This window comes from Pistacia vera, unplaced genomic scaffold, assembly GCF_008641045.1.
Source record: "Pistacia vera cultivar Batoury unplaced genomic scaffold, PisVer_v2 Contig196, whole genome shotgun sequence".
In the NCBI taxonomy this organism is placed as follows: Eukaryota; Viridiplantae; Streptophyta; class Magnoliopsida; order Sapindales; family Anacardiaceae; genus Pistacia; species Pistacia vera.
Genome location: NW_022195997.1, coordinates 1,912,935 through 1,935,547, shown reverse-complemented (window position 1 = coordinate 1,935,547; position 22,613 = coordinate 1,912,935). Strand labels below are relative to the sequence as shown.

The 22,613-nt window shown below is 35.5% G+C and overlaps 2 protein-coding genes across 2 annotated transcripts; both read right to left on the bottom strand.

The window, feature by feature from the left end:
* Positions 1–405: 405 nt before the first annotated feature.
* Positions 406–18,118, bottom strand: LOC116127913. Its single transcript, XM_031413572.1, has 5 exons — positions 18,099–18,118; positions 16,537–17,299; positions 15,455–16,433; positions 14,957–15,258; positions 406–463 (listed from the first exon to the last, which is right to left on the bottom strand). The coding sequence occupies exons 1-4, from the start codon at positions 18,116–18,118 to the stop codon at positions 15,005–15,007; spliced, it is 2,016 nt and encodes a 671-aa protein (XP_031269432.1). The 3' UTR covers positions 406–463; positions 14,957–15,004.
* On the bottom strand, positions 1,110–7,423 carry LOC116127914. The gene is made up of 7 exons (XM_031413573.1): positions 7,278–7,423; positions 2,471–2,516; positions 2,224–2,346; positions 2,005–2,128; positions 1,645–1,903; positions 1,454–1,534; positions 1,110–1,347 (listed from the first exon to the last, which is right to left on the bottom strand). The coding sequence occupies exons 1-7, from the start codon at positions 7,421–7,423 to the stop codon at positions 1,110–1,112; spliced, it is 1,017 nt and encodes a 338-aa protein (XP_031269433.1).
* Positions 18,119–22,613: the final 4,495 nt, after the last annotated feature.

Genomic DNA, 22,613 nt, shown 5'->3' with positions numbered 1-22,613 from the left:
CAACAAGAATTGGTGTTTACAGTAGCTTGATAAAGACATATATGATATATACCACAACTCAGAAAAAAAAAACCACCACCAACATCTCACAAAGTGTATTTTGCCCTTGATGATATTTGGTCAACCAATTAAGATAATGTATTTATCAAGGAAGAAGGGGATTCTGTGATGGTTATTCCCAAATAAATGATATTTCAGTGTCACTTCATTAAGTTGGGGATTGTTATAAATAATATTGTCCAATAAATAATCATACCTATGATCATCAAAAGATGGTAGTTCAATATCTGATCCTATTCATTGGAAAGATATATACAGCACAGAAAAATTGGTGAGTATAAAAATAGTTTGACTTGTCCAGTCTAAACAATGACTAATACAATGACCAACAAGAATACACTTTTTGGTGCTCAATGTACTCAGTTAATTATCGCTATAAACAGTTACAATAAATTTTGTCTATCTCCTATCAAAAAGACATAAGCAGAGAGAGAAGCTCTCTGCATCAATCCTAAAGACCTAAACTTAACCATGCGGCATCCTTGTGTCCATGATTCTCTTCACTACATCTTTTACAAAAGATCAAAGCAAGAAGACAGAAACCTTTCATCAAACTAGTCTGTCCGCTGCCAATCTTTCTACATGAGAACAAATTGATGGTGGATGCACAAGGTGAACCTCACTCTCCTGTGTTCAAACCACAAGCGGCTAAAATGGTGTGTGTAGAACTTCTTGCGATGTCCTTGATAACTGTGGTCTGCTTTAAAAAAAAAGGGCTCATTTGACAATTATCAAAAGCTGTAGACAAAATTCATTCAATTGAACCTAATCCTAAATCCATACCCATGTTAAAAATAAGCATGCATAAAGGATATTTTGTTTTCTGGAACTGAAGGTGTACAAACACTGGCTGAATGAAGTCGAAAAAATGAAATTCATACCAAGTTCAATATCCTGGACAAGTTTTTCAATGGCTTTTGACAATTGATTGCAACTGTTCCTTAGCTACATAAAAATCACCCTCATCTCTAGCTGCAAAAGGAGACAAACCACCATCAGACCCAAGATTTGATATACTGCCGCACTGTCGGAATTGCTCATAGATGGTATTAAATTGATCCCACAAGTTCAGGCCACAATGTTAAATTGGCAGGCCCATTCATGTTAGTCATAGTTGGATCCTGAACCGCTTGCCTTCTCAAATCGCTTAATCTTGGAGCAAAAATTTCACTATTTTCTACTGAAGAAGGGGGATACTCATCTAATCTCTCCTCAACATTGTCTGATGCAGTTGCTCCGTATTTCCTTGAGCACTTGCTGGTTGAACTACTGTTTCCCTGCCCTGATCTATTGAGAGTTCAAAATGTCACTACTCAAATTGGGGTTGACATACCATCAGCACTGCCAGCCATATAATTCATTCTATTAATAGAAAGGAGATTTTGTATCTGACGTGTATCCAGCGTCTCCCAGAGGGGTTGGTGCCCCTGCTCCAGATCCTGGAGAAGCTGCCTGAACATCTCCAACATTAACTCTAGGTGATGAAAGATTTACAGAACCCTGAGTTAGGCTTATACGAGGTGAAGACAATGAAGGAGGGTCTAAACTTTCCCCAAACTTAAGATGGGTGATGGTCTATTAAACAAGTTGTTTGTGGCCCTTTGATCAGGTAAAGGATCTTGAGCTGGAGAAACTAGAAGATCCAGAAGCACAGGTCTACAGCCGTCACAGTACCAATGCCATCCGGTACAACCCGCCCAAGGCCAACACAATAGGTGTGTGCTGATGACACAGATATCACACAGTAACATAAGGCCCATCTCCCACCTGGTGGCATCAGAACACATAACATTCTCATAGGGGTCAAGATAACTCCTGAGGTCTTCCTCAGATGGTATTAGACCTGTGTAAAGCAGTAATCTCATTTCAAAACGGGAAGTAAACAATAAAGTAAAAAGAAGTATAACGAGAAACACAAGAACAGTGAGGCAACTAATAACATACTTGATCGTTTGGGTACTTGAATCACCACACTTCTCAAATCAACACCAGCTGTTGCTCTTTCTGGCTTAGTAATTTTCTTGAACCTCTGCTTCACCAAAGGGCAACGTGATTCCACTTTTGACCACTCCATGATGCAAGCGAAACAGAAATAGTGACTGCAACAGTTCAGAGTCCCCCTGAATCTTCTTTATCTTCCTCAGAAAAACATATACCACATACTTGCTTTGCCACTTCACTGTTCACTACTTCTATCTTCTCCTTACCCTTTCTTGCAGGAGGTTTTCTTTGCAGCTGTAAATTATCTTCCTCCTCAATTTTCTTTGAGGAAACTGAACCCTTAAACTAGGTTTCAGATACCCACACAATTCATTGGCTTCTCTCACTTGTTCTCTCTCTTCCTCGAGATTGTATAATCACAATCAGATGACCCAGAAACACAAAATCTGAATCTGAAGGTACAACGTACCTTCTCCTTTGCCGACTTGATTTTGTCTTGCTCTTTTCTCTCACAACTAGAGCATCATCAAGAAAATCACAATCTTCATCATCATCACCTTTCTTTCCTCCTCAACCCACGAGTCTTCTTCCTTTCTTTCCTAAAGGTTTGCTGAGGCAGTACTTTTTCTCCTTTTTCGACCTCTAACAGAACCCTTTTTTCTCAAACCTTTTCTACCTAACTTCTTATTCTTCCTACTGTTGTTCTTCTTCTTCGTGCCACCAATTCCTCTTCATCATCCAAACAATCATCTTCATCAAGGGTAAACTCTCATCCTCCTCTTCCTCCTCCTCTCCTTCATAATCCTCATCTTCTTCATCTCCATACAAAATCCTTTTCCTCTTTCGTGATGTTTAGCCCCGTTTCCTAAATTACTCTTTCCCGCTTTCGATCCATACCTCCTCCTCCTTCTCTTCTTCTACTTCCTCCTCCTCCTCCTCCTCTTCCACAAAACCACCGAAACTCTCCTTCGACGCACATCCATCTATGGAGACAATAATCTTCCAATTCATCCTCAGATACATCATTCCCTTCTCTAAACCACATAATCCTCATCAAAATCATCAAACCCTTATCTTTTGACCTAACCCTTCTCTTCACATCTCCCTAGAATTAACCCTCCTCCCCTTCCCATCTGCGCTTCCACCCACCAAACCAACAAAATAAACAAATAAATAAACAAAATCAAAGACCGAGAGCAACCAAAATCAAAGCCCAAAACTCAACCAAAAATATCAACAACTCATACATAACATCCCATAACTAACCCACTTTCAATACATCAAATCAGATCACAACCCATCATAATAAATCCCCAGATTCTCGAAATTAAATTCCCTCCTGTTTCTGCTTTGCTTCCTCTCAATTAGGCAACACAATCAACACCAGATCACAAAAATAAAAACGTTATTAAAAACAAAAAACCCAGATATAAATTAATAACACAAACCAAACCCACAAAAGATTTTCATTAATTGAAAGTCAAATTTTATTAAATATCTGTTACAAAAACAAAGTTTCCAGAAACACAAAACACTCCAAATACCTAAAACTAATAATAATTTTTTAATTATAAAAATAATAATATAACTGTAGAGATAGAAAGCAAGAGGAGAAGGTGGTTATGTTACCTGTGAGGAGGAAGAAAAGAAAAGCAGTGAACAGAGAGAACGCTTGCTGTTTTCGGAAATTGATTTTCTTATTTCAGTTGTTGGGCGTTTCATTTTATTTATTTTATTCAATTAAACGATTATTACCGATTAATGATATCTATGGCGTAGACAACTCCGCCGATCATTTCTGTGCAATTACGGGAATTCCCTTATCCTTTTTGATATTTTCTATTTTCACTTTTGACTTGGGGCTGGGATTCGACACGGTGGCTCTAGTATTCTTATCGTGGGGCTCAATAATAACTAACACTTCATTGTTTAAACAAATATAATTTCTTACTTGCAACACAATTTTACAAACTTTATCTTAATCCCGACATGATAGTTCGTAATTAGATAGATATGATTTATTTACGAGTTGATCAATTGTAAACTACCACATCGGTATGTGAGATAAAGTCTATAAAATTGATTATAAGTGTAATATTACCCTATAATTTCACATTTGACCTTATTGTCTAAATTTTTTCCATAGAGCTCACAAGCTTAGTTTATACCAAAATTAGGGTTAGAGCCCAGATAAAAAGCCCAATTATTAGATTATTGGCTTTTTTTTTTTTTTTATAAAGATTCCACTGTGTTCGACTTTTTGGTAAGGAGCACAAGGCCTGCAAATGAATTGAGTCGCTCACGAGCTGCTCGAGTTTGAGCTCGAGTAGTTCACATATCGAGTCAACTCGAGTTTGAGCTCAAGCTCAAGTTTCGAAAATTCATCAATTCAACATTCAAATTTATCAACTGTTATCAATTTACCTCCAAAAAATATATTAAACTCTCAACATTGTTGACAGGTTTTGAATGTTAGATTTGATTGAATAACAAAATGTCTTTTCTTCAAATTTAATGAATAACCTAATAGTTTGTCAAATTAAAGTCAACAGTTGATTTCTAAAACTAGCGAGTTATCACTAAAAAAAAAAAAAGAGGATTCGAGTCGCGTTTTCAAAACCGACTGATGTTTACTATAAATAGTCAAACACACGGTGGTTTATTATAAAACCCTATATTATACTCACATACAATATATATTAAACCTTTGTATATATCAATTAAGTTACAATTTTCCCTTTTTTTTTTTTTTTTTTTAACTTATCCTTCATATTGCTATATAATTTTTTAAATTGTTAACAATAAATATTTGAATCATTTAAACATCGCAATTTAAGTATATTTTAGAATACGTTTGATTAGGATTTGTAATGTCAAATAACATAAAATTGATCGAAGAATTTTTACAATAAGACGATTATCACACTTGTAAAGTGACGACCAACATTTTTCGTAGTTACTTTATAATTAAAAATATTAGTTTAAATAATTGATCGCTATTGCATATAAATTTTGTGAAGAAAGTTTAATAAATTGGTTGTAAGTATATATTACCTATAATTTCACACTTGACCTTATTGCATAGAAATTTTATTCATAGAGCTCACAAGCTTAGTTTTACCAAAATTAGGTTTAGAATCCGAATACAAAGCCCAATTATAGATTATTGAGTTTTTTTTTTTTTTTTTTTTTTTAATAATAAGATCCCAGTGTGTTCGACTTTTGGTAAAGAGCACAAGGCCTCAAATGAATTGAGCCACTCGCGAGTTGCTCGGGCTTGAGCTCAAGTAGTTCGCATGTTGAGTCGAGCCAAGTTAGAGCCTAATATGCTCGACTTTGAGCCTTTGCAAGCTAACTCAAACTTGATATATTATATAATATTTATAAATATTTAAATAATTAATAGTTAAGATTTTGAATTGAGTTCGAACTTGATTTTGACTTGGTTACAACGAGTCAGTTTGAGTTTGAGCTCAAGCTTCGAAAATATCGTTAATTCAACCTCCATTTATCAACAGTTTCATCAATTTAACCTCCAAAAAATTATTATAACCCTCAACATTGTTGACAGGTTTTGAATGTCAGATTTGATTGAATTGGGTGAATAATAAAAACATCATTTTCTTCAAATTTAAACAAAATAACCTAACAGTCTATAAAAATAAAAATCAAGAGTCGTATTCTAAAACTAGCGAGTGCTCACTAAGAAAAAGAAGGATTCGAGTCGCGTTTTCGAAACCAACAGAGTTTTTACAAAAAGCCAAACCCAATAGTTTATTATAAAACCCATACTCCAACACAATAATAATTAAACAGCTATATATCAATTAAGTTACAATTTTAGTTTTTTTTTTTTTTTTTTTTAACTTAATCTTTCGTATTTGCTATATAAAATTATCTTAAATTGTTAACGATAATATTTGAATCGTTTAAACTCAAATTTAAGTATATTTAAAAAACGTTCGATCAGGATTTATAACGTTAAATATATAAAATTGATCGAAGATTTTTTACAATAAGACGATCATTAACACTTGTAAAGTGCTGACATTTTTCGTAGTTACTTTATAATTAAAAATATTAGTTTAATAATTGTGATTAGTTTTGAGAAACCGGATAGTCAACTCGAGGGTGAACAATTTAGGCATGTTTGGTCACTGGTCATTCATGTCCGCGTCCCAACACATGGAAGTTACTAACATACCCTTTTGCCATGTAAAAGCAGTTAATTAACTAACGCTTCCCGATAATGTAAACTGGATACAGCCTAGGCTAACGTATAAACATCCTGACTGTTTATCTCGACGATCTGATCATGTAATTAGACCGTTGGATTTTTAAGTAGCGAAGTACGCACGCACGCAAGCATGATGGATTGAACATGCATGTTGATGGTGGGGGATCGTGCTTGAAGGACACGTGACGGTAGAAGGATGGCCGGATTAATTTATATTTAAATGAAATCAGGGGATCTCAGTATCTCACCGCCCACCGTTTTGATACGGTGTATCTAGATTTTGATTAACATAATGCACGTGTTGAATTGTATAATTGCATTACTTAGCTGTATTTAGTTTTTTAATAATTATGTGTTAATTTTAAAATTAATCTCGAATTTCTATATAAACCATTTAAATTAATGATGATTTATATAGAAATATTTTATTTTATGAATTTGGTGTTAATTTAAATGAATAATTTCCATTTTAAGTGATTATCCTACATCAAAAGGTTAATATTGAATATAAGATATCGTCACATTAGAAATTATGGTAGATCAGTTAAGATCCAACGCTTATAATTTATAGAGACTGTATATGGAGAGTCAATACAACTAATTTCATAATGAAAACTTGCCCTAATTCACTTCACAATTTTACGTTAAAATTTATAATAGCTTATTAAAATGATTTTAATACTATAAGTTTATCATTTGATTACAAGTTTATTGCTGATATAATATTGACTCTGAGGGACGTTTAGTTCAAGAAATATTGTATTACTGTAAATGATATATTAATAGAAATAAAGATTACCTTGAAGATTACTGTGAATGTTTAGAAAAAATGGTTAGTTTGTTGGAATAAATTGGTGGTATGTTATTTATATGTTAGTTAGGATAAATAGATTAGTGGGTATGTTATTTAAATTACTGAATTGTCTTTTAATTAAATGTTATTATTGAATTATTATTTTAGATTATCAATATAACCCCCTAACTTAACAAAAACAACCCCATAATAAAAGTTTAAAAATCACAATGCACCCTCACCAACCTAGCCACTGCCTGCTGCTGGCAACCAGTGCCAGTTGCCGATAACCTAATGATGCACAAACGGCCAAAATGTCCTCCGTGAGCCGATATAGCCATTTCTAGCCAAAGATCTGGCAAGAAATGGCCAGATCGGTGCACAAAAGCCATTTTCGGTCGTCCGTGTGCTGTTCTGGTGGAGGTGACTGGCCGCCGGTGGTGGTTGCTGGTGATAGGTGGGTGGGGGTGGTGGCTTAGGTGGGCTGCAATTTGTTTTGAATTCAAGGATAATTTTTCAAAAAAGTTAATTAATTGGGTTGTAATTGTAAAAGCTAGATTCATGTAAATTAATTTAGACATAAGTGTATTATTGTCTTAAAATTTTATTAATAAGAGATAAAATTATAACAAAAATAAGATTACCTTGATAATCTTAAAATACCTAAGAAAATTGAAGTAATTAGATTACCTCTTATATTACCGACATTAACTACTATTAATATTGAAAGATTACCGGAATTTTATTTTACTTGATAACCCAATGTGATAATTAAGTAATATAAGATGATATAACCTCAGTAATCCTATATAACCCCCTCAACCAAACGCCCCTTATGGGCTTTGTTTGAAACGAACAAAACAATGTGTAGGCATCTAGTTGAGAGTCCAAACTATATACTAAAACATTTTCTACGCTAGAAGATGACCAAATTGATGCTTATAAAATTTTAATCCATCCATAATTTTTTTCTCTTTTATAACCGAAGTATCAAAGTCAACTTACACGCACTTCGATTAATACTCGAAGAAGACTAGCGTAGTAACCCACTGTCACGGTCTCTTACTTAAATCGCCGATGCTCAGATGGAAAATTGAACTTCAGACTGTATGATTATTTACACTATCCCTAATTCACTGTAATCATATGGACTACCGATGAATGGGTTATAATCCATAAATCTCCAAAACTTACTTTGTAAATCCAAGTACGAAAGTAGAGACAAAAACGTTTAGTAAGAGCTGATAAGACATTTTATTTTTAAGAAGTTAGCTAACAAGAAAAGTAGCTCAACACCAACCAATTTCTTTGAGGTAGTTAAAAATGGTTATATTTTTAGGAGATTGAAAGAGAAGTAGTCAACATTAACAAAGCAATTTCACAATCACTTTTCCTTAAACTATTAAAAATTGCAAATAGAATGTCACCAATGCCTTAGAAAATCTTTAACCTTTTCGAGTAACTTGATTTCAAAGATATAAATCGATAAATCAAACGTTAATCATCCAATCAGAAAATATAGTTATTACTTGTTAGCAGAGATAAAAACCTTATTTTCTAAATTACCAGTTTTGTAATTACGAATTTGTTTTGATTTTTCGTGGCTTACCCATCTGTGGTAGTCCAAATGATTAAGGTGAATTGGGGATAGTGTGGATAGACGTACGGTCTTAGGTTTGATTCTCCATCAAAGTATCCGTGATTTAAGTGGGTGAACCGTGGCAATAGGTTGTTGCGCTAGTCTTCCCCGATGATTAATCGAGGTGTGCGTAAGCTGACCCAACATACACCTTGTGTAACAATCAAAATTAGAAGACTTTTCTAACCCAATTCCAAGTTGTAGGCTAACTTGTAGCCCATAGTTTACATCAAAGCCAAATTTTAGGACCATTTTTATTGTTTAATTATATAATGCAAATTAAAAGATAGGGTTTATCCTCTTGATAAAATAGAATCTTTACCTTGTAAAGACGGACATGGTTACTAGTTACCTTTATTTTTGTGTTTACATCCACACTAGATTTGGAGGAACACTAAAGTTTATTGGACAAAATAATTTTGACAAGTCATTAGACACAAAAAAGGGGTTTCTAAGAGCTTTATATTCATGATTTACATAATTAAACTAGATTATTTAACTATACTTAGCAGGAAAAAAAACTTATGTGTACTAGATGCAAATACAATATAATTAGGAGTAATACTACATCAATTAACACTCTCACTAACACCCTTGTACCGATTGAGCTACGTCACAACCTTACCACGTCAGTTCTAAGGGTGTTCAAAAGCGTTTAATCGAACCGGTTAACTATTTTTCTGAACTGAACTGAACCGAACCGGCTTTTTGATTTGAGAAAATTCCCGAACCAAAACCAAACCGGTTTGGAGGAAAAACTGTTTTTTCCTTTTTTTAATAAAACTTTTTTTAAATTGTTTCCTAAATTAAATTATAAATATAAACAATACATATCCAAATAAAAATTAAACATTCATACATATCCATTGACCACTACTAACAAGTAACAATACATTAAAAATTTATACAAATAAAAGTTCGAAATAAACTGATTTTTTTATTTAATATATAATATATATTTTTTTTATTTAATATATAATATATATATTTAAAAAAACTGATTCAAAAAACCGGTTTCGATTAACCATTTTTTATTTTTTTCGAATCGAAAATCTGGATTTTTTAATTTTTTAAATTGCAACTGAACCATTTTTTTGATTCGTTTACCGGTTTGGTTCGATTTTTATATTTTTTTTGAACACCGTTAGTCAGTTCCCTCCTCAACCCCCCCCCAAAAAAAAACCAAAAAACAAAAAAAAGAATTGCTAAAACCCATTTTGAAATTGTTTCAGTCGCAGCTCAACATCGTTGCACGCCAAAACCAGTTGTTCTCCACGCCTCACCAAAACAACCCGAACCTGGTTTTCTTGTCTGACACGGCAGACGCGGCCACGCCTGTTTTTGACTACTCAGCAAACGCCGTCATGACTCAGCTAACTCTAACCCTGGTTTCGACGATGCCACGCCTCGCCGCCCCGTCTCGCTAGAACTGCAAGGGGATGTTGTGAGGTTTTGCTACATTTATGCTCTTTGCTGATTTATTTGATTTGTTTGAAGATGGTCTCACCAGAACCGCCATGAAGAAGTTGTGTTTACTGATTTATTTGATTTGTTTAAAGATGGTTGATGATGAGGGAGCATTAATTTGCGGTTTTAGGTTGTTGCCAATTAGGCATTGCTTGAAGATGGTTGGATTCATCCACAAATGGTGAATTTTGTATCTACTTCAATTAAAAGGTCGTCTTCTTGGCAGCCATTCTGATGGAACTATTAAGGCATGGCCCTAACAAAATTAATATTTCATATAGAGACATCGAGCAATTTTGTTAAGCAAACGCTGAGTCTCATCTTGTTTATAGATTTGGGATGGTGGGAAGAAACTATATATTCCCTGTGTATGCATAAAAAGTCCTCTCTTCGCTGGTGGTTCGTCAGTTGATGGGACGATAGGAAAGGTATGCAACCTTGAGTAGCTGCATACTGAAATTGGTGTTGATGATGATGATATTGACAATGATTTTGATTTACAGGCCTTGTTTTTCGCCCTAAACATCTTCCAGCAATTCAGACCATGTGAAAGGTAATATTTGTCAATTCCATCGTAATTTTATTAAGGTATAAGATTTTTCTCTATTTATTTGTATGTAATGCATTCATTAATTCATCTGCCAAGGGGAAAGAGACTGCTTTCGGAGTGAGGAGGGTCTCAGGGGTGGGACTTTTGGGAGTAAAAGAATGGATAGGATGGGATGCTTTGTGTGAGGGCATGTTTTTGCTTATGGTGTTGTATCTCTCTTTTGTTCTTTCATCTTCTTGTCATTTGAAAACTTGTTTTGCTTGTTTTTTACCCTTTTTTGGGCTTAATGGATGTTTGTAGTAGCTTTTTATGTTGAGGTGTGGTCCACCCGTTTTTATTTGTTTGTTGGATGAAGATTGGCTTGTTGGTTTTGGAAGTGTGGGGGCTTGTTGGTTTTGGAAGTGGGAAGGCGGAGGTTGTTATTGGGGTTGGATTTTTCTGTCCAGGACTTGGTGGTGGACTGTCCTACTGATGTTTTTGGTGATGCTAGTCTTTGGCGTATGGGGACTGCTGCTGGTTTCCAGGTGCTGACAAAGTGCCTTGGCTGTGTTAAAGTCTGGCTGGGCTTTTGTGGGGGTGTTTTTGCTCCTGCTGAGGTGCTCTTTAGTCCCTCCTTTTATGCTGCTGCTGTGTTGTTTATGCTGAAGAGGTGTTGTTGCCGTCTGGATGCTGTCTCCTTTTTGGCCCATGTGTGGTTGCTCTCCTTTTGGCTGGTCTGCTGCAGTGTACATGACGTCTCTAGCTGCTGTTTAGTTAAGACTTCCACTGATGTGAAGGCTCTTGTCCTTTTGTTTTGTTGTCTTTGGTTGCACTTGTGCGATGTCATGTGCCAAGGCTTTTCCTTTTGGTACCCTCGACTGTTTTTTATGTCCTGGAAAATGGTTTCTCTTGTAAGGGATTGTATATCCTCGCAATTTTTGTGTTTTCTTTTGTTTGCGTTTCCCCTTGTTCTTTTCAAGGGTCATTTCGCTTAGGGGTTTTCCCGCATAGTTGTAATACCAATTACCCAAAAAATGCATTCATTAATTATGTTGACATAAACATAGCATATATATATGCAGGAGAATTTATGAATTATTGTAACCTTTTCTTTTGTTTACTCAATTATCATTATCCTGCACTTTTCCAGGTGTTTCCATGTGCTATAGAGATTTTCATAAACATAGCAAATGGAGAGAGATTTGAGACGTAGGGTTATTTTATAATTCTACTCATTTGGAGGGTAAAAAATTATTTATTAATTTATTTATTAAAGGTAATATTGTAATAACATTTTTTATATTGTGTCGAAATCTAAAATTGGTAATACGATTACTTTAAAGGTAAAAATTTAGAATTTATGAAACTAGGTTAAGAACTTGCCATTTTGCTTTACTTGAGTGGGAACATGTCCTTTGCTCTAATAAAAATAGAGTACAGGATGTGAAAAGCATCCGGGATAAATCTAAATTACTAAAATTGCCCTGTTAAATACAAATTAAAAAGTAATATAAAGTGTGATTTGAAAGGTCTTATCACTAACATTAAATTCAAAACTTTTGCTTACACGACTCTTTGAGCCCAATTTCAAGCCACATGTAAATGTCTTATTTGGGGAAAATATTATAATTTTTTAGGTATATGTACATACTTGAAAATTAAGTCTTATTTAATAATGTTGTTACTAATTTAAATTGATAGAAAAAATTAAAATTACGCACCTAAATTCCTTACAGATAATATAGGATGGTTTCAATGTCGCGATGGCCTTAATAATTTAGGAATATCTATTTCTCAATGTCAGATTACCCTCATACACAATCCAAGCCCTTGGATACAAAGTTGGATATGTCGAATTATTCCCTTTCTGTTGGAGTCCCATACCGACTAAGCACGCTCAAGGTTTACAAGAGGGGGTAATCCTCCCACTCAACAAGACCTTATTATTGTATCCCTGTTCATGATATTCTCATCTAAGCTTTTACCTAAATAAATAATTGAGTTTTTACCTAAACAAATAAATACTTGCTATTGATAGTTACATAATAAATAAATAGATCTAAAGTATAAAAAAGTAAAAATGCATATTGTATTACAACGTTCTTAAATCTTCTTGACGCAGGAAAAGCCCAAATCATGAGAGAATCCTTAAATCTTTAGTACCTAAAAGCACTAGGAGAAGAAGCAATTTTATACCATTATCAACTTGGTTACTCATTTGATTCTTTAACCGTATCATCTTCTTTGTATCTTGGCTTTGAAAAAGATCTTGTGGAAATCTGCAAAAATTTTTTTTATCTTTGTAATTTTGATTCTTTCCTTTGTCAATTCAAATGTCGTGGACGAAAATACTTTTGTGTATGAAAAGACTTTGTGAAACAAAGACTTTCCCAATCACTTGAAATAAGACTTTAGCATGTGAAAAAACTTTAACAACTTTCAAGGAAATGGGATGAACATTTATAAATCATCTCGAAGGATCTAGTTGCATTTGGTCATTAACGACGATCAAAGATACGGCCATCGTTGATGGTCAACGACGACCATATCTTAGCTGTCGTTGACGGCCAAATCTTTGGCCATAGATCTGACATTTTTCAACCAGATTCACCATAGATTTGGTCAGAAAATGCTAAATCGACACACTACCGGTCAGATTCAGCTGGTAGTGCGCCATTACATCAGATTCCGGCCAACTTCCGACAGTGGTGGCAGAAATCTGGTAAATGTGGGTTGTTGGGGTGTTTTTATCAATTTTTTTTTTTTAAAAAAAAATTGGAGATTAACATATTTAAGAGGTTTAAAAGAAATTAAATAATTTAGAATTATATTTTGAGAATAAGTGAACCAAACACAAATTTTTTGTTTAACTTTATTGGGAAAACTCTAGTTTTCCCAAACTATGTACCAAACGGAGCCTTCAAGGTCCATTTGGTTCACTTTTAAAAATACTGGGTGCGTTTGATTTATTATTTTGGATAGGATTTTGGTGATAGTATTGGATAATTGAATATGGGAGTATTACGAGGTAAAATTTAAAATTTATAAAAAAACCCCTTAAGTTTGCTAATTTAATAAATACCCCAACATGTAAAATGACAAAAATACCCCCACCACCTGCAGTGCCAGATTCCGGCCACCATCGCCAGAATCACGCCAGAAAATCGCGTTACAACTTTGACCGATCGAATCTGTGTCGTAACGGGTCGTTATGGCCTTTTTCGGCCAGATCCACCATGAATCTGGCCGGAAAAGACCAGATCTACGGCCTGCCGTGGCCGTCGACGACCGGAAAAGGCCAAAACGACGGCCAAAGATATGGCCGTCGTTTTCGGTCAATGATGGCCAAGATTTGGCTGTCGTTGACCTCAACGACGGCCATTTCTAGCCTTTTCCAGCCAGATCACTGAAATTCCGGCCATTTATGGTCGGCAGGTAGGCCGTTGTACAGATTCCGGCTACCACCGATGGTGGTTGCTGGAATCTGGCAAGTATGGGTTGCGGGGGTGTTTTTGATAATTTTTAAACTTTTTTTCAGGGCGTATTTTATGAAATTAATAACCTTATGGGGTCTAAAAGTAATTAAAAAAATAGGGTAATATTTTTGGAATAATGTGCCAAACATTATTTGGAGAATAGGATTGGGAATAGAGATAAAAATAACCTTATGGGGTGTTTTTGATAATTTTTAAACTTTTTTTTCAAGGTGTATTTTATGAAATTAATAACCTTATGGGGTCTAAAAGTAATTAAAAAAATAGGGTAATATTTCTGGAATAATGTGCCAAACATTATTTGGAGAATAGGATTGAGAATAGGAATAAAAATAATAACCAAACATGACCACTATTATTAGTATTCCCAATAAAATTAAACAATAAAAATGACTTATTCTTAAAATATTATTTTATATTATTTAGTTTCTTTTAGACCCCCTTAAATTTATTAATTTAACTAAATACCCTCAAATATTTTTTTTAGAAATTGTAAAAACACCCCAACAACCCAATTTTACCAGATTCTGACTGTCCGTATTTAATGAGTGGGTTGAGAGTGTTTTTGTTAACTTTTAATATTTTATTATATAGGTGTTTAGTAAATAAAAAAATATAAAAGGGTATTTTTGTTAATTTACAAATCCTACGTAATACCTGCCCAATTTAACTTTTTCCAAAATATTATTTTAAAAACTATCAAAATCCGTTCAGTCTACGGCAGTTCAAAGATCAAAACGCCACCGTTTCAGCAGATGATTACTAACTAAACAAGTGACAATAAATTTTGTCCAATCTCCTATCAAAAAGACATAAGCAGAGAGAGAAGCTCTCTGCATCAATCCTAAAGACCTAAACTTAACCATTGCGGCATCCTTGTGTCCATGATTCTCTTCACTACATCTTGTACAAAAGTATCAAAGCAAGAAGAGCAGAAACCTTTCATCAAACTAATCTGTCCAGCTGCCAATCTTTCTACATGAGAACAAATTGATGGTGGCTGCACAAGGTGAACCTCACTCCTACTGTGTTCAAGACCACAAGCGGCTAAAATGGTGTGTGTAGAACTTCTTGCGATGTCCTTGAATATACTGTGGTCTGCATAAAAAAAAAAAGGGCTCATTTGACAATTATCAAAAGCATGGTAGATCAAAATTCATTCAAGTGAACCTAATCCTAAATCCATACCCATGTTAAAATGTAAGCATGCATAAAGGATATTTTTGTTTTCTGGAACTGAAATGGTGTATGAAACACTTGCTGTATGAAGTCGAAAAGAAATGAGAATTCATACCAAGTTCAATATCTCTGGACAAGTTTTTCAAATGGTTTTTGACAATTGATTGCAACTGTTCCTTTGCTACATAAAAATCACCCTCATCTCTAGCTGCAAAAGGAGACAAACCACCATCAGACCCAAGATTTGATATACTGCCGCACTGTCGGAATTGCTCATAGGATGGTATTAAATTGATCCCAGCACGTTCAGGCCACAATGTTAAATTGGCAAGCCCATTCATGGTAGCCATAGTTGGATCCTGAACCGCTTGCCTTCTCAAATGGCTTAATCTTGGAGCAAAAATTTCACTATTTTCTACTGAAGAAGGAGAAAACTCGTGTAATCTCTCCTCAATGATTGTCTGATGCAGTAGCTCCGTACTTCCTTGAGCACTTGCTGGTTGAACTACTGTTTCCCTGCCCTGATCTATCTGAGAGTTCAAAATGTCACTACTCAAATTGGGGTTTGACATACCATCAGCACTACCAGCCATATAATTCATTCTATTAATAGAAAGGAGATTTTGTGTCTGACAGTGTATCCAGCGTCTCCCAGAGAAGGTTGGTGCCCCTGCTCCAGATCCTGGAGAAGCTGCCTGAACATCTCCAACACTAAGTCTAGGTGATGAAAGACTTACAGAACCTTGAGTTAGGCTTATACGAGGTGACGACAATGAAGGAGGGTCTAAACTTTCCCCAAAAACTAAGATGGGTGATGGTCTATTAAACAAGTTGTTTGTGGCCCTTTGATCAGGTAAAGGATCTTGAGCTGGAGAACTAGAAGATCCAGGAGCAACAGGTCTACAGCCGTCACAGTACCAATTGCCATCCGGTACAACCCGCCCAAGGCCAACACAATAGGTGTGTGCTGATGAATCACAGATATCACACAGTAACATAAGGCCATCATCCCCACCTTGGTAGCATTCAGAACAAATAACATTCTCATAGGGGTCAAGATAACTCCTGAGGTCTTCCTCAGATGGTTGATAGACCTGCGTAAAGCAGTAATCTCATTTCAAAACGGGAAGTAAACAATAAAGTAAAGAAGAAGTACAACAAGAAGCACAAGAACAGTGAGGGCAACTAATAACATACTTGATCACGTTTGGGTACTTGAATCACCACACTTCTCAAATCAACACCAGCTGTTGCTCTTTCTGGCTTAGTAATTGTCTTGAACCTCTGCTTGCACAAAGGGCAACGTGATTCCACTTTTGACCACTCCATGATGCAAGCGAAACAGAAATAGTGACTGCAACAGTTCAGAGTCCCCCTGAATCTTCTTTTATCTTCCTCAGAAAAACATATACCACAAACTTGCTTTGCCACTTCACTCTTCACCACTTCTATCTTCTCCTTACCCTTTCTTGCAGGAGGTTTTCTTTGCAGCTGTAAATTATCTTCCTCCTCAGTTTTCTTTGAGGAAACTGAACTCCTTAAACTAGTTTTCAGATACCCACACAATTCATTGGCTTCTCTCACTTGTTCTCTCTCTTCCTCTGAGATTGTATAATCAAAATCAGATGACCCAGAAGACACAAAATCTGAATCTGAAGGTACAACATACTTTCGCCTTTGTCGACTTGATTTTGTCTTGCGCTTTTCTCTCACAACCAGAGCATCATCAAGAAAATCACAATCATCATCACATCTTTCTTTCCTCCTCAACCCACGAGTTCTTCTTCCTTTCTTTCCTAAAGGCTTTGCTGAGGCAGTACGTTTTCTCCTTTTTCTACCTCTAACAGAACCCTTTTTTCTCAAACCTTTTCTACCCAACTTCTTATTCTTCCTACTGTTGTTCTTCTTCTTCGCGACCACCAATTCCTCTTCATCATCCAAACAATCATCTTCATCAAGGCTTTAAGAATGAAATCAGGGGATCTCACCGTCCACCGTTTGGACACGGTGTATCTGGTTTTTTATTAACATAATGCACGTGTTGAATTGTGTAATTGCATTACTTAGCTGTATTTTTAGTATTTTAACAATTATGGTAAAATTAATCTCGAATTTCTATATAAACCATTTAAATTAAATAATGATTTATATAGAAATATTCTATTATTATGAATTATGGTTTTAATTTAAATGAATAAATTTCTATTTTAAAGTGAATTATCTATCAAAATATGTTAATAGTGAATTAATACGGTGTATAAGAAAGGAATTTATGTACTTACTAAGGTATTAACGTATTAACGTATCATTAATTAATTTTACAAATTTGTTACTAATGATATCATCCTATAATTAATAAGATATCGTCACATTAGAAATGATGGTAGATTAGTTAAGATCCAAACGCTTCTAATTAATTAGAGACTCTATATAGAGAATTAATACAACTAATTTCATAAATGAAAACTTGTCCTAATTCAACTTCACAATTTACGTTAAAATTTATAATGTCATTATTAAAATGATATTTAATGTTATAAAGTTTATCGGTTAATGTTACAAGTTTATTATTGATATACAATATTAACTCTTGGGGGGCGTTTAATTCAGGAAATATTGTATTATTGAAAATGTTATATTAATGGAAATAAAGATTACCTTGAAAATTACTGAGAATGTTTAGAAAAATATGTTTGGTTTATTGAAATAATTTGGTGGGTATGTTATATTAATATATTTGGTTAGGATAAATTAGTTACTGCTTGCCGCCAGCAACCATCGTCAATCGCCGACAACCTAACGACGCACAAACGGCCAAAAATGGTCTTCAACTCTTCATGAGCTGATATGGCCATTTCTAGCAAGAGATCTGATAGAAAATGGTGATGCATAGTAGTCATTTCCTGCCCATACTATATCACTCTCAAAGAGCATTGATTTTCAATCCTTGGTGAGTGAAGTTGTAATGCATTGGTATATATGACATTTTGTGATAAAATTATATCTTATTGTGGATCCGACTCATCAATATAAGACATTTTTCCTGTGATGAAATCACTTGAAATAAGCATTAATCTTTTTTTTTTTTTTTTTAAATTTTGAAATCCTTAATCTTTATTTTGTTTTTCTGAAACATGTAATTGTGAGCCCCTTTTTCTAATCAAATTTTTGGTTTTTATTTTTAATCCTAATTTACTTTGTGTATATATGCATGTTAATTTTTGATACATCAATATTTAATAAAATTGTTAATGAAGTTCAATTTAGCTGGTAACAATTAACGGAGAAAGAGATTTTCTTTTCATGTAATTAGTAGGCAACTTCCTGGAAGAGGATGAAAGACTTTACCAATCTATCTATTGTTTGGAATTTTCTCTCATCAAAAGACTTTAAGTCAATAAGAGTGCCATCCAATTTTCAAATCATCTTTCTAACTTTAACTCAATAAGAGCGCCATCCAATTTTTAAATCTTCTTTCTACATTACACAAGGGACCTTCCAGGAAATGGGATAAACAATAGAGAGTAAATGACTTTTTCCCACCCAAGGTTTGGCCTCATTACACTTTCCCACCCATCAAGTTTCAAAACGAGACTGTTCTCACCCACCGTTATGTTCCTTTAGAAAAATCCGTTATCTGACATAGTATAAATAGTATAAAGACGAAAATACAATTCTCTCTTATTCTACTTCCCCCTTTGCCACCTCTGATTTCGGTTGCAATTCTGGCCAAATCGTTGGAATGGAACCCAGCTTTCTCACGACAATCTTCTCACACAAATCAACAAACAACATCATCACTCTTATCAAAATCAACACACGACAAAATCATCCAAATCAAAGGAATTAAAAAACTGAAAAAAAAAAAATTGTTGGTCGGAATCTTCTCACCTTCCTCATTGTCAACAAGTACACAAACCATGCTTACTTGCACGCTGGTGAGGTTGACTGGGGGTGCAGGAGGATGGGAGAGGGAGGTGCGGGGAGACGAGGTGTGTTAGCAGAATTGATAGTTGGATATGTGCTGGCCTAGTCTATTAAGACAACATATATTCTACCTTATTTAGTCTAGCTATATATAGAAGAGTATATTGTATATAGGCCTGTAATTGATAGGCGTTTATTTCTGTCAACTACTTACCTTGCATAGTCAGATGTAATGGCTGATTTTCAGCCTTGTAATTAACCTGATAGTTTCTATATAAAGGAAGGAACTCTGACAAGGAGAGACATTCAAAACAAAACCCTTTTTGACATGGTATCAGAGCCTCAAATTATTTTCATGTTTTTCTTTCAGCTTGGCTGAATTCCTGGTTTATTGGTGGAGTTTTTTTTTTTTTTTTTTTCTAAGCATCAGGATTGTTGGAAACCTCTTCATAGGTTCTGTCGGCAGTCTCTTAGCTTTCCAGAGGATTTTTTTTGGGTGGTTTGGGTTGTTGCAATTCTAGTGTTGGGCTGGCGAATTTTTTTTTTCTGCACAGCTCGTTCTTGTCTTGGATTGTTGGGAAGTTTTGCTTGATCATACTGTTTTTGTGACTATCATGATCTGTCAGGTCTTTCAATTTTTTTTCTAATGGTTATTAGTCAGGCGAAAATTATATTGTTCGCTTTAATGGCAAGAACTACGCTAGTTGGGAATTTCAGTTCAGGATGTTTGTGAAAGGGAAGGAGTTATGGGGTCATTTGGATGGGTCTTCTACGGCTCCAACTGATCCCAAGGAACTTAGTTTATGGGAAGGCAGGGATGCCAAAATTGCTTCCTGGCTACTCAGTTCTGTTGAACCCCATATGGTCAACAATCTTTGTGGGTTCACTACTATTAAGGAGATGTGGGATTACCTTCGATGGATTTATTATCAAGATAATTCTGCCCGAAAGTTTCAATTGGAGTTAGACATCGGAAACTATCGCCAGGGGAGCCTTTCGATTGAACAATTTTATTCTGGTTTTCTTAATTTATGGAGTGATTATTCTAGGTTGGTGCATTCTAAGGTTCCCAAAGAAGCTTTAGCAACACTACAAGCGATTCATTCTAAGAGCCAGCGGGATCAATTTTTGATGAAGCTCCGACCCAATTTTGAAAGTGCACGTGCTGGGTTAATCAATCGTACATCTGTCCCTTCTTTGGATGTCTGCTTGGGTGAACTCTTGCGTGAAGAACATCATCTCACCTCACAGCTTGGCATTGCTCAAGACGCTACTGGTACAGAGATGGTTAATGTGGCCTATGCTGCTCATGACAAAGGACGATACAAATCTCTGCCGCAATGTTACAGTTACAAGGAAGTTAGGCACATTGCAAAACATTGTAGCAAGAAATTCTACAACTATTTCAAGAAGGAAGGCCATATCATTAAGGATTATCGTGTACGCCCTCAGAATCGATTCGCTCCTGCCTTTCATACTGCTGTTCAATCCACCTTTGTGCCTGCATCTCTTACTCAGCCTGCTGTTCTGGGTTCTTCTTCCAACCTTACTCCCGAGCAGGTTCAACAGATGACTGTTTTCGCTCTTTCTATTCTTGGTCTCCAAAGTAAGAAACGTCTTCTTCCTTCTCCTTGGTTAATTGACTCTACGGCTTCCAATCACATGACTGGCAGTCTGGCAGCTTTACATGATGTTCGTAAGTATGATGGTGAGCAGCATATTCAGATCGCTGATGGCAGTACTCTTCGTAGTTGTTGTCGTGTGCAGGATCAAGTGTCGAGACTGGAGATAGCAAAGGGGCCTAAAGTTGGACGTCTTTTTCCTCTTTAGTCATTTTCAGTTCCTCGTTCAATTTCTGTTGGTTATTCCGCTATTGCTAATAATAGCCATTTTTGGCATAAAAAATTGGGACATCCCAGTTCTGTTATTTTGACACATCTTATGAAACATGGTTATTTGAGCAATACAAATGCACTTTCTTCCTTGTCTTTTGATTGTGCACCTTGTAAACTTGGTAAAAGCAAATCTTTACCATTTCCTTTGTAGAGTAGTTGTGCTTCTACATGCTTTGAGATTATTCATTCTGATGTTTGGGGTATGAGTCATGTTCTTTCTCATGCTCAATACAGGTATTTTGTGACATTTATTAATGATTATAGTCGCTTCACTTGGGTCTATTTTCTTTGTTCTAAAGCTGATGTGTTTTCAACCTTCCAAACTTTTGTTGCCTATGTAGAAACACAATTTTCTACATGTATTAAGACCTTAAGCTCAGATTGCGGGGGAGAATATATATCTCATGATTTTCAATCTTTCCTACAACAAAAGGGTATTCTCTCTCAGCATTCGTGTCCTTACACCCCTCAACAAAATGGAGTCGCCGAGCATAAGAATAGACATCTTTTAGATGTTGTTCGTACCTTGATGCTTGAATCTTCTGTCCCTCCTAGATTTTGGGTAGAGGCATTATCTACAGCTATATATTTGATTAATCATTTGCCTTCTCCTACCTTGCATCTTGATTCTCCATATTCTCATTTGTTTGGTGTTCCTACTGACTATAATTCTCTGCATGTTTTTGGTTGCATTTGTTTTGTTCACTTACCTCCCATTGAACGTCACAAGCTTGCTGCTCAAGCTGTTCAGTGTGCTTTTCTTGGCTATAGTAACTCTCATAAAGGGTTTGTGTGTTATGATGCATATGCTAACAAGCTTCGCATTTCTTGAAATGTGATTTTTTTTTAAAATCAATATTTCTTTCCGTCTCATACTAATCCTGTTTCTTCCTCTATTTTGCTTCCTCCTTTTGATGATATGTCTAGTACTCCTACTCATTTTCAGCCAGGTATTATGTATCAGCGACGTTGCCCACTGCCTCTTCTTGCTTTTAACCGCCACCTGATCTTGTCTTGCATGAGCCACATCGGTCTACTAGGGTTTTTTGGCCTCCGAATTGGTATGGGTTTTCTTCTTCCGCTCTTCAGGCTACTCTTGATACTACTTTTGTGCCTAAGTCTTATTCTTAGGCTTCTACTCAAGAGTGCTGGCGCCAAGCTATGCAGGACAAACTTCAGGCTCTTTAGGACAATCACACTTAGGACATCATCCTTTGTCCTATTGGGGTTAAGCTTATTAGGTGCAAATGGGTATACACCGTCAAGTTACGTGTTGATGGCTATATCGAAAGACATAAAGCTCGTCTAGTGGCACTCAGGAATCACAGGACTATGGGCTTGATTATGAGGAAACATTCACTCCGGTGGCCAAAATGACTATTGTCCGCACTGTTATGGCCATTGCTATTTCAAAAGGATGGTCGCTTTGTTAGATGGATGTGAAGAGTGCGT